The following is a 13,849-nucleotide window of genomic DNA, read 5'->3' as shown; positions in this document are numbered from 1 at the left end:
ACATATCAGTTTATACACTGATGAGTATAAACTGATGATGCAGATGAGTATAAATGTGGGAAAAAAAGTGGGCAGTGAATCTTGTCCAGAGGCACATCGGCGTAATAGGAGGAAGCAAAAACTTACAACCTTCTGTTCACAAGATGAGTACTCTGCCTGCAGAACCACAGTAGCCCCTCTAGCTATTGTCACCCAGAACCTGCAGCCGAGGGGTCTGCCCTCTTTTCCCCATGGGATAACATCAAGGGGTTTTCCGTTTTCCAAAGCACTTTTCAAATGCTTTGTTGATTCAGCGCATTGTATCATTGGCCTGAAATAACCTAATGTTCATTATAAAGGTGGTTTTTGGACCACTTGAGGAAAAATTCATGTTAAGTCACTGATTTATGAAATGTATGCCTAGTGGTTATTACTGTTGCCTTACAGCAGGAAGGCCCTACGTTTGAATCCTTGCCTGGGGTCTTCTGCCTGGAATTTGCATGCTCTACCCATACATGTTGTCTTCGGCTACTCTGGGTAGGCAGAAGCTTAATCTCAATGGTGATCACCTGGTTAAATCAAAGTTAAATAAGTAAATTCAAAATATATCTCTATATAGAAACACACTAGCTTTAATGTATTGAAGAGTTGTGACGGGAACTTGTGGTCAGCTGCATTGCTGGTATCAAAGCAGATGCTTTGGTTTGAGGTGGGAAAATGAACAATTGCACGTACATGACTGTACGTGGGGGGAATGTAGAATCTTGGGGGCAATAGGTAGATGAGCTACAAAATTTGACTCGACACACAACAATGCATTTCTGAAAAGACTTGCTTTATTGATCTATGTCCCTTAAACCTTTTATGTTTATGTTAGCTTTTAAATGTTTAACGGGATGCCCTGCTCTGCACCTAATGAAATCAAGGACATTGTACAAATTTTAAATTCAAAAATTAAATGTTGTAAATCATTCATTTAGATTCTTCACATGGTTAGGATTTAATTTAGGGTTCATTCACACCATCCCCCTTTAGTCTGCTTTAATGGAACTCTAGTTGATTTGCTTATAAAATTGGAGAGGTGTGAGTGTTGCAGTTTGGTCCCTAATTCAACCAAATCTATGGGACTATCAGTTTGAAAACTGATGCACAGCTAAAGAAGCATATTGGAAGATCTGGTCCATCAAAGTCATCAGTTGTCAGATCCTGATCACATCAGGAAACTGATGAATCTAAAGGCGAATTGAGAAATTATCATTCTGTGTTCATAATAAATATATATCTCATGTACACAGAGTTCTAGAATAGTTCTTATCTGTTAGGAGCAAAAATAATGCAGGAAATTATGTTCTTGAAAACCTTTGTTATGTTTTTTAGTCAGCTGTGTTTTTTCTGTAGGTATTTAGTGCACAAAGACATCTGCTGGTGATGAAAATAAACAAGGTTTAATTTAGTACCTTTAAAACTACAGCAGGGTTAGACTGGTAAAGAGTTCAGAGGACATGGGATGGCAGTCAAATTTCATGAAGTCAAGCTCAACTAAAAGCTTGTTGTGTTTGGGGAGTGAAAGCTTAATTGTCCTTGAGACTGGCTAACTGTGCAGAGAAAGGATAGATTGTTTTTGTGTGTTGGATGGATTATGAGAAGACATGTCACAACAGCAGTCTTTCTTCCAAGGTCTTGGGTTCTCACTGTCGTAGCCATTACTGTCCAGAATGCCGATGAGGCCTAATGAGATTTTAATCCAGTTGGAGTCATTAGTAGCAGGTCATCTTAAAACAATCTAAGGTCACGCTGCATTAAGGCTCCAGAGGTCCGCTCCCACTGGGTCACTGAACACTCCACCGGCTCTTCAGCACATTGGCTTGTTTAGGAAAAGTTGGTGTCTCTTGTTGGTCCTTGATTTATGAAGAACAATACATATGTATCTATTTTCCTCTGCAAAGTCTTGTTGTTGCAAAGTAGTTGCTGCCAGCATGACTTGGTCTGGTGAAAAAAGTGTTGAGCTAATCTTAGCACTGCCTCATTTACTAGAAAGGAAGTTCTAAAATTGCTGTCTTGTTGCGCTAGAATTATTTTTTTCTGTCTTTTTTCTTACTTTAATTCAACCAGGAAAGGCCCTTTGAGATTAAGAACCTCTGTTTTAAAGGCGTCCTGGCCAAGAGACAGTAAAGGTTATACAATTACAAGTACCTATACAATTCAAATTCCATACAAATAACCAATGAAAGTTCATAAATAAAGGCTGCACATTGGCTGTTTATGTTTATGCAGCCAAACCCTTGGCTGCATAAACATGGAAGATGACCCAAGAACTTAAAAGTTGGTACTGTGGAAGCATTTTGGATACATTTCAGAAAAAAATGAAACACTGACAGACAAGATACAAAGGATCACTGAGGGATTAGTGTGGGATTATATTTAAACCTAAAATACTTAAACGATCAAATTCAAACAATATAATTCTACACAGAGTGCAGATTATTTAAAACATTGACTGAGATTTCAAAACTGGTGATTCTGTGTGTGAAAACACAAAAGAATCATAATCAGAAGTTTTGTTGTTGCTGTTGTTTTTTTTTCTCTTCTTTTTTGTTTTGGCATCAGGATTAGATTACAACTGTTGACATAGATTACAACAGACTGCTCCTTGTGGTCTTGTCAAATCTGAGGGAATTATCAGATACAGATTTCTGATAAATTAACATATATGATTTGTCGGATTTTTTATTTGCAAAAATAGAAGAAATTTTAGTCTTCCTAGAAATACTTCTTAAATCCTCAATATTGGGCATCGAGTCTTGAGAATCGTTTGGATCGGGACTAATATTTCCATTCTTCCTGAATCTTTCAAATATTTAAATGTGACCTGGTTTTGATTCAGAAGCTGCCGAATTCCAGTGAAGAAGAATCAGCTGGAAGTGTATGGACCGTGCCACAGCGGTCGACACTGTGGCTTCACGTTGATAAACAACTGAGCAGCTGGCTCAGTGCAATGTTTGAAAAAAGAATATATTGTGCAAAGAAGTGAGCACAGTAACCATGCTTAAACATCTCTGGATTCATGGTGTAGAATTGATTGTTTACTCCACCTAGACGCACTGCCAACCCCCAGCCTAACTCTGTTCACAGTGTATGATTTTACACTGTATGAGCTGCTCAGCTAGACTTGTTTTTTTGTTTTTTTGTGTGTTAACATGGCCAGCAGCGTAGATGTGCTTTCATCAGCTTTTCATAAATAAAGTTCTCTTGCATAAATGTAACCCTGTGAAAAGTTTCATAACATTTATATCCAAGTTCATATGTATGATATTTATTTAGTTGGAACCACTTCTATGAAAAAAAATGCATAGTACAGCTTAGTAAAGCATAGTAAAGTAAAAAAAGCTTAGCTTTAAAAAAAAAAAATAATGATAATTGAGAAGTTGAGACCTATTTTATCCAGAATCTATAACTCATTCAAATCATGCTGACTTTTTTTGACTAAATAGAATCGTAATCAGGAATCTTTAAGATGCAGAATGGAAATGAGGAATCAGAAGAGTTTAAATTTATTTAACACCCAACCCTCAGCCTTATGAGCTCAACATATGTACATGGCGATGTGTGACCTGGCTGTATCTAGGCCTGTCACAATGAATCAATTTATCACATGATAAATTAAAACAACTTCATTTCCATGATGTATAGTTAGTATCTCCCTGTTTCTACCAATAACTGGATGACAGAAGTTAGTTTGGTGTTTTGGTCTCAACCAGCACCTTTTTTTTAAAAGACATTTTGTTTTTGTTTTTTTATCTTTGATTCTGTTTGGGTTTTTTTGTTGTTGTTGTTGTTTATTTATTTTGGTTATTCAAATATCTTGCAGCTCCAGTGTTAAATGTTCATTACAACTTAAAGCTTATTGATCTTTGAGATATACCATTACAATTATATTACTTGAACATTGCCTCTATAAAACAATTATACTACTTTTAGTATCATTTACTGCAATAACCTTTAGGACACTTTGTCATCCAACAAAGTGTCCTGGCAGTTCTATGTATCATCACACCCCCTTTTTTAAGCTTTTTTTTCTCCGTGTGCAGAAAGACCTTTTTATTGAACATTATTGCCATCCACAAAAGCACTTTTCAAATTTTTTAAGACGTCCGGTATTGTAGCCCTGCTTGTGTTTTGCCCCAAGAGCAGCTTGAGTCATCAAGATTTCACATCAAGATTTCACAATGTTTCTAAAAAAAACAAACAAAAAAACAGTTTGCGCTGTTTACAGATTTGTGATAAACAGTTTTTTTTCTCCTTGAGGTGATGTTCAGCAAACCAAAATGCATGATGTTTTTTCCCACTCCACGATATTTCAGCAAAGTGTTGTAACGTGATGGTGATTATAACCAGGACAACAATAATTAGTGATGTTCTGGAATGGTGGAGGAAGATTTGTGTGATTTATGAACCTCCCAACTACACGGGTACAACGGGTAACTTTTACAGCTTAGGGAAGAAAATCTCCTGAGGCTGAAATACCTTGTTATTCTCTTCAGGGCACTGTGTGCTGACTACGGAAAAAGTTTGGTAGAGTCTCTGACAAAAGTTCAAAGAAATACTCTGTGTCTTAAAGAAAACAAACAATCTGTGTCCCAAATTTTTCAGTTCTGGAAACCAGTTAAAAACTAGCTGCTGTTGCCCAAAGAGCACCAGCACCTGTATCAGTAAGACGGTTTTGTTGGACCGTGTCCAGAGAAAACACTAAAGGAACAGTAATTATAGGAGAGCTAGTGGTTGATACTGTAGCATTAGAGGTAGTTAAAGAAGATACACACAACATGACAGAAACTTTGCTTTTAGCCTTATCTACAGACAGTTTTTAAATTCATATGCTTTCTTCAAGAAAAAACTGCCTCTGTGCCAGTTTAGCAAACCTAAATATCACAATACTTAATCCAGACAGATAGACACTTAAAATGAGGGATGCAAAGAACCTGAAGTAATTGGTGTACATAAGACTGGTGTCAGGAGGTTCCAGGTACAGACCTTTCTGACGAGCTGCATCATCAAGGAGTAGAAGGGTCTGCTTGTTTCATTGGAATTAATTAAGTAAATTGTCATTCATGATTTACATGTTGTACTTTTCCGCTGGCTGGGATAACGTTTCCTCTGTAATTGAAATTTGGACCTCAGGGTGTAAACATTTTCGAGGTGTTTCCATGAATATTCATGGGCTCATGGGGGCCGCTGACTGTTGATAAAATGGCTTCTGTGGGCCTAATTTGTGTGTGCGTGTATGTGTGTGCTGAGGGGGTTAGCCCTCCACTTATTGACACGTTCCTTTCCAAACAGCTCCATCTCAGGTCAGTGAGGTCATCAAGGAGAATGTGCAGCAGCGCAGCATCCAGCTATCCTGGCAGGAGCCGCAGCAACCCAATGGCGTCATCACCGAATATGAAATCAAATACTATGAAAAAGTGAGTGTACAGTACATGTAGAAGTGTTTATCTCTTTCTGAAAAGCCTTTTACTGCCATATCTCATTTTACATCAACATTTCTGCATTCGATGAGTTTAGACTCCGTCTGCAAGCTGCTCTGAGTGACATTCTGCAAGGACCTTCTTTGTCTTATAATTGCAATAATGACTGATACTCATAAGATTTTAATCAGGCTGTGGTCCTTCGCAACCACCCCTACACGAGTTAATACACACACACGCACGTGCACACGCATGCATACCCACATACAGACATATTGTCTTAGGCTGCAGCAGTGCCAGAATTAGCAGTCTGCTACTGTTATCTCACTTTACCTTCTACATAGATCTCAGCTTTCCCTCCCTGTGTTTCAAGTCTGAACACATCAGCTTTTTACAACCAGGTTTAATGGAGCGAATTTCACCCAGCAAATCAAAGGCAGGGAAGCAGAGCCGTGATGCCAGTCCTGCTGGCTACAGACTCTCACACTCTCTGACGAATCAGTCTCCCGTGTCACGTAGTGTGGTTGAGCTCTGCCCAACTGTAAAAGTGGAAAATTGGAAACAACGACAACACCCCTAACAGACCATGGCATTCCATTTGGGCTTTTCCAGGGCAAAATGCTCAGAACTCAACAACAAAGTACACAATCCATGCAGCTTTGACAGAGAAATTTAGATCAAACTGATTTGTCTATATGAGGAGGACTTGTCCTTGTAGAGAAGGATTTTGGTCGAATAATGATGTTCTGTGGGGTACATAAATAATAAAAGAAAGTATTTTCATTTAATTGATCTGCTGTTGCTCATAAAGTTGGAATAATTTTACTCTAAAACATAGTTCGTTTAGATTGCTTTTTATTGATATAAAATTATTTGTGAAAATAAATCACATCTTGAAAAAGTATTCCAGTTGTATGAGAAATTGTGCAATTGTCATAATAAAGCTGATGTCACCTCCATGAAAAACATGTTTTTTGCAGGACTGAAAAACAATTTTTCCTCTCAAAATGCAGTTTTAATAACACAATAAATAAGTCGGTTTTAACCCGTTTATTCCCAATTTTTTTCCTGCAAAATAAGCGCATCCATTTAAATTCTTGGACGTCTCTAACAAATATTTATGAATTATTAAATTTTATGTTGGTTATGTTAGTGAAAATGTGGGTTTTATACTCTGCAGTAATTGTTACTTGTGGGAAACTGCATGATGTACATTACACAAATATGGCCTATTTGCACATATAAAAACAACTAAGAAAAATTGTGACATCCATAACCTATTGTAACAAAAAATGGTTACAAGAGTGTTCAGAAATATTTTAGAAACATAAACACTGAATGCCACATCCTGCTGATGGTCCGAGTGACCTTTGAGCTCATTTGGTCATTTCATCAATGAGGCAAGGTCAAGTGAAAATGTTACAACAAATGTGCTTCTGAGAGGACATTCCCCCTGTTCCACCAAAACAAGCACAAGACCTTTGCCTTTTTCCTGAACTAGGTTCAGACATGGCATCATATTGTAGTGGCCATTCAGTGAATAGGCCACATTTTGTAAAAAGGATCACCTTTTGGGGGGGAGAGGTTCAACTGTGGAAATCAGAGTGACATAAAAGACAATTTTAAGGTTCTTTCATATCTAAAAGATCTAAAATATCTGATAGTTTTAAGCTCTGTGGGAACAGCAAAGCATATAGATTAAACATCAAAGCAATGGATACAAAGCATAATGCTGTCTATGTATTATGCTAGCGGCAACAGTTGTTGTGATGCGTACATTCACTCTATTAAAGTATATTACAGACTTCCTCTTGTACAGGTTTGTGACAGACATCTACTTCCAGAGTTACAGGCTGGTAGTAAGAGTTCTAGTCGTGGGATCTTTCACACTAGATACATGGAATTGATATTGCTTAGAGTAGACAAACTATTATTTTATTTTAAAACTTAAATTATCTGCCAAAAGTTAAGAGCTTCGAGAAGTCAGAAAAAATGCCTGGCAACAATTGTTGCTGGTGGGATTAAACGGGTTAATAACCAATCTAGGGTATGCTGTTTTTTAAATTACTATATTAATATTAATATTCCAGCAATGATTGTAAATATTTTTTATAGCATATCATAAGCAAGAAAAAGAAATACTGGCAATTATTTTAAAAAGTCTAATTTTCTAAGACAGACATGGTGTTTGGAGCAAGATTCCTGAATGGACAGCTGGTTTCAGCTGTTCCGTTTGAGAGGTTATTAGCAATTAATATATTACTTTTAGTTGATCGATTGCATTTTTATGTTAGAAGTGCACAATCTTAAAATAACCTAGCATATTTTTGAATTATATAATGGTGATTTTTATTTGCTATTAATCCACATGGTTTCATCATCACAGTGTCCCCAGAACTCTTTAGGATGTTGCCCTCTGAACTCTAGATCAGATGTGGGCAGATAAAGCACTGAGGGAGGCCAAATAATCATCAGTCTAATGCACAGCACTTGAAATGTTATACCATAGTATGAAAAAGTAAATTTCACATTGGAAACATTCTGTTATGACTGTGTTATTGCATAAATGAACATTTCAATATCAACCATGATTCAATGTATTGTACGGCTCTAGTTTTATATAAATACAAACACAACAAACTGAAATTAAGGATCTATTAAAATACAGCCAAGAATAAATTCAACTTTTTGCAAAGCAAATCTGGAAAATGTCAGTTCGTACAAACACGATTTCATAGACTTATGAATCACAATAATATTTGAATAGAATTGGTTGAATAAAATATTTAAAGTAATGTTTTTAGGGAAGGATCAGGGAGATCTTATACAAAACAGAATGTTCTAAGCTTAAAGACCCAAAATGTTAACACTGTATATTTTTATACTGCCTACTGCCCAATCGGTCAATCAGCCTGGGTGGATGTGCTTATTGCAGTGCACACTGAAAGTTCATTAATGCTGTTACAGAATTGTGTTTATATATTTAAGCTTTTTGCTTTCTTATGTTTTATTTTACTCTGACTGCTTTTTACTGACACATTGTGTTAAAATGTGTTGATTAGGCCAGACGTTGTCTGCAATCTGACAGTTGTAACTGAAGGTTCTTGTTTTTATCTGAAAGTTGTTGTTTTTATCTACGCACTCACATGCACACACTACGTTCCACAAGAAGAAAAATCAGCAGCTGATACCCAACACTGAACACATGCGCCATCAACTGACTTCAGCGGGGAGCATCCTTTAGTGCCTACCTTAGGTTATATACCTAAAAAAACCTTATTTAATTCTTAAACAATAATTGTAAAGTAAGTTAACATTCTTTCTGGTTCTACAATAGGCAAAGAGAGTGCTGAGTCACTCCATTCACTCCAACTCAGCTTTATTTTTCAGCTTTTGTAAAACATGCCACTGGGTAATGTTGTTTCATTATGTTGATCATTTTTATAGTAGAACTTAAATCCTGTGAGCTTCTGTAAAAGTGGACTGTGAAAGCATTAAGTTTTTGGTAACTGAAACAAAACTAATGAGCTATTTGTAAGCAGGAGGAGAAAAGGGATGAACCTACATAAAAAGTCAAAGGAACAGCAACAGAAAAACAAAAAGTTTTAATTGCTTTTAAAAAAGGACTGAGTAGACTGAGCAGAGAAAATGGTGTGTCTCTGATGGAATTAATGCTGTGGAAATATGCATTACACTGAATCTTCCAATATAATTGTCTGTCCTAACAGAAAGCCTCATTTGAATGTTAATCTGAGAATTCAGAATGTCATCTCAAATATTTACCAAGAACAATTAACTACATTTATCACCTTCATTTATCAATGTTCGTTCAAAGCAATGATCTCGAAATGACTTTTCAAAAACCTAGGCTTACCTTGAGAACAGTAACTGCTAACATATCCATATTTTTCTTGTGCAGGACCAGAAGGACAGGATCTTCTCCACAGTGAGGTCCAGGTCCACCTCTGCTACAGTGAACAACCTGAAGCCGAGCACAGCTTATGTGTTCCAGATCAGGGCTTTCACAGAGGCAGGATATGGAACCTTTGGACCCAGACTGGAGATAACAACCAAAGAAGAACCCAGTGGTATGGAATATTAGTATGTGTTATGTGTTCTTTTTAGTGGTGAGACTCAATTAAAATTTTTCATCAAATGAATTGCCCAGTCAGTAATTACTTAATCGAAATTAATTGCATTTTATTCCAAAACTACATAGAAAGAAAATAATCGCATAATTCAAAGATTCTTTTTGCTGCTAAATTGTTACTGTTATTAGTGTTATTTAGGTTATTCAATCATCAGCATGGGAAAGGAGAACCGGTTCTCAGTAGATCAATTCCTTGAAATCGTTAAGCTCCCTGCTTCACAATTCCACTTGTAGGTTCCTGTAATGTGTGACATATTTGAGTGATTGTTCTCTACAAGCACCATATTTCTCCTTAGAAAATATCCAAGATGGCATCACGGCAGAAACGCTCTAAAATCTCCAAATATATCACAAAAAAAGACGATTCCAGTTACAAAATTTTTGAAACAATAAACAAGAAAAGGAGTAAAATACCTCCAACATTCTCCAACAGTTTTACTACATACAGCATGGAACTGATTTGAACAGACATGAAGTATTTCATACGTTGCTTAGCAACGGCGGTGACTCTCCAGGGGAGAGATCTTCCAGCACAGCGTCTTTTGCACGTCCTTATTATTATATTAATCTTAGCATTGTATTGTATGAATAATGTTCATCTAATATTAACATTTACAGTCATATTCAATAAATTTAAATATAGTCTCAGACAAGGCTCATTTGTTAGACTAAGAGCACATTTTTCAGTAAAGCCACATTTTTGCATTAAAAATATTTTTGTTGGTCTGATATAATATTCTAATCTTAAAGTTTGAATCAAGAAGTCATCATTAAAATAAATAAAAGCTGTTAAACGTAGGTTGTGGGGCAGTAACCTGTGTAATGTGTTTAAAATGCTAATTTGAAACAGATATTCTTATTTTTTTTAAGTCAGCTTTATTTTGTTTTAAAAGGAACATAATATACAAAGTATAAAAGAACTCTTGTTCTTTGTGTACAAGAACAAGAGTTCTTGTATACAAAAACTCTTGTATTTTGAATACAAGAGTTTATGTCCTAACTCAGTGCAAATTGATAAGAGAATCAATAAGGAATTAAATTGATAAGCGAGATTAATAATGGAATCAGTATTAATAAATTCTTATCAATCCCCATCTGTACTTGCAACAAAAGTTCCAGTTCCAGACTTTTGCATGTTAAAGAAAAGCCTTTTACTGTGTTAAAACTTTTAACACGTCAAAGTGTATGTAATTATTTAATCAAAATTAATAGAAGACCCATTCCTAATTATTCTCTGTCATTATTACCACTAAAATTTGTTTGTTTTAACTTTGCGTCACCAATTTCCTGCTGGAAACATCTAATGAACTTATTTTCTTTAATAACTGATGAAGTGTTGGTTCTGCAAGTGAACGTTATATTAACAAATCATCCTGGAGTCTAGTGTTTCTGTCTCAACTATGCACACAACCTGTTGTGTGTTTTCAGCTTTGGCAGTAATAGCCCAGGGAAATAATTTACTTTGAAGCCAAGCAAACACAAATTGCTTTGACTTTATGCTGACAGACAACATGCTGCAGGAAAATCACTAAGCACAAGGACAGACTCCTGTAGTGTCAGGAGGATATAGTCATTTAAATCTAATCTGTTACATTAACTGTGTCCTTCGTGTTTTTGGGAGATCATCAGAGGTGTTTATGTTGAGGATGAAAATGTCTCATGTTATGAGATCTTTAATAAAAAAAAGCTTTAATCAGAGATGAACTGTGCCCCAGCCGATTCTTTTGTTTTAGCAATATTTCCAAGGTTGTTAAACTTTGGGATTCTCATAATATAGCATTTATGTCACAGCATCATTTAAAACAAACAAACAAAAAAAAACATTAATTTATTTATTTGTTTAATTTATTTACTATTTACTTGCCTTATATTAACATGAACCAAATAATTAAATGGAATAGTTCAAAGAAAGAAATAATATCAACATCATCATTCATTGAAATTGTTGATGTGTGGTTTCCAGTTTATTATGACCAAGAATCAGTACATCTGTAGGAACCTCTCCATTACAAAATATATGATTTAGTTAGCTTTTTCAACATTCATTGATAGTTTATTTACATTTAATCATGTTTATATACGACTCAAATTATTTTTAATCACATCCAACATATTTGTCAAATTTTTACCAGATTAATTAGGCTAATTAGCTAGGCTATCTGCAGTCAGCTGCTTCACAGCTTCTTATCATGACTGTTCTTTATAAACAGAGGCAATCCTAGTTAGGACCCATCTACCGTTGTGAAGTTTTTGAGGTCGGATATTGGGGACCTTCATGGCTGTGGGTTTTGGTGTGATAATGTTTTATGTTTCATTACAAAATGATAAGTCTTTAGAAATAGAGAAAAATGCAGTAGCAATGAACACAATGTGTATAGCCTGTGTCATTCAGTTTGCATCTGATGTGAGTGGAGTCTTTATCAGTTCTTTCCTCCTAGCATTTAAAGTCCATCAGAAATAAAAGAAAATTTCCAGAATTTTGCTACACTAAAAAAAGTGGTCACACAATTACTTTGGGTGTACTACAATTTGGTACTGTTGACATCAGATCTGATTATAAGAGCAGGGGATGGAGGGGATTTTACAACGAGAGGGCAGGGGGTGCTCGTAATGCCACCCATAATGTGCCACCCCGGGTAGTTGTCCATGTTGCCCATTTTAGAAACCGGCAGTTGAGTGTCATTAATATTAACACTTACCTCAAGTAAAGTGAAACATGTAGCAACAGTTATGAATATGTCATTAAGTGTTATTACAGTGTCAATTGCTATACTGACAGAGTCATTCATATTAAGTCTTACCTCAAGTAAAGTGCAACGCACTGGATTTTTTTATAACTACCATCATAACTATAGAACATATATAACAAACCCTTTGTACATTGGAATAAAACAAAATATTACTTGTTCTTCAAACAGAGGGTTTAACTTCTGATCAGGATTGTAACTATGAATTACTGGTTGAAGAACTAAAATTACATCCATCCATTTTCTAATACACTTGTCCCTAGTGGGGTCTGGAGGTTCTGGTGCTTCTCTCCAGCTACATTCCGGGCGAGAGGCGGAGGTCACCATGGACAGGTTGCCAGTCTGTCACAAGGCAACACAGAGACAGGCAGGAGAGACAACCATGTACACACACACTTACACCTAGGGAGAATTTAGAGAGACCCATTTGAGGAAGCCGGAGTACCTGGAGAGAACCCATGCATGCACAGGGAATACATGCAAACTCAAAATGTAATGTTTCAGTTGTTGTCTGTGTGTTCTATGACTTTGTATTTTTATGTTTTTATGACGGAAAACACTTTGAACTGTTTTGCTGAAATCTAAATTAACTTTGATTGATTGATTGATTGATTGATTGATTGATTGATTGATTGATTGATTGATTGATTGATTGATTGTGCATATTTAAGTCAGGCATTTTTGTGTAAGTTTTTCCAAAAACATTTTTTGATGCATTTTGCATTGAATATTTTTGAAAAACATCTCAGTTTATTCCAGCACTTTGTGTTTGCAATAGCTATGCTTTTATGCCAGTTGCCAGTTGAGTAAACACATAATCACTTCATAATTAAGTTAATTCATTTCATGTACGCTGACTAAGCAGATTTTTTTTAAATCCATGTTCACTATATAACAGATATACAGGTAACATAGGTAATAAATTGCAGTCCAGTGAAAGCGACCCGCTCACAAAGCCTCTAAAGACTTCCATGTGACAGTCTGAAAATGGAAACCTTCAGGTGTGTAATTCCACAGTAGAGACGCCCCCTTTCCTTCGCATCCCAAATATAACAGCTGATGAAATACTGGCATGATTCTCCATCTTTTCCATCACTATTTTTTCTTCAGATACACTTGATTTAAAATGCAGGAACTTCCCCTCATACGCAAGTTGCATTAACAGTATATGAAGCTGCTTCAAGCTGTTTTTTGGGTCTATCAGCAGTTTGTCAGTGCAAACAGTCAGAGAGCTATGAGGGCTCTGAATAGGAAACAATTCAACCTGAATTTGCCTTTGTTTGAGATGAAGGACACTGCCGTCGCCACCTGGGACTATTAAGCCCACTTTCTGAAACAGTAGAGCCGTGTGTATGAGGACGACTGAAATAGAAAAGCCCTTATTCCAGTTCTCTCTCGGGGCAGAATGTCGGAGTGGGGGTGGGATGGTTATCAATCTCCATGCTGTTCACTGGGACTTAATTACTGTCTGCCGTGCAGATTGCAGTTTTCAGTATTTTGAAGTTCAT

The 13,849-nt window shown here is 36.1% G+C and overlaps 1 protein-coding gene across 2 annotated transcripts in view; it reads left to right on the top strand.

Annotated features, from left to right (window-relative positions):
* epha7 (eph receptor A7) overlaps positions 1-13,849 on the top strand; it is a 121,502-nt gene that overhangs the window by 83,694 nt on the left and 23,959 nt on the right. For both annotated transcript variants that reach the window (XM_055044114.1, XM_055044113.1), the window contains exons 6-7: positions 5,317-5,441; positions 9,364-9,532. In XM_055044114.1, the coding sequence (XP_054900089.1) occupies positions 5,317-5,441; positions 9,364-9,532 (294 nt within the window). The remainder of the gene's footprint in view (positions 1-5,316; positions 5,442-9,363; positions 9,533-13,849) is intronic.

Source organism: Poeciliopsis prolifica, unplaced genomic scaffold (genome assembly GCF_027474105.1).
Source record: "Poeciliopsis prolifica strain line A6 unplaced genomic scaffold, Auburn_PproV2 SCAFFOLD020, whole genome shotgun sequence".
Lineage (NCBI taxonomy): Eukaryota > Metazoa > Chordata > Actinopteri > Cyprinodontiformes > Poeciliidae > Poeciliopsis > Poeciliopsis prolifica.
This window is presented reverse-complemented; position numbering and strand designations above follow the sequence as displayed.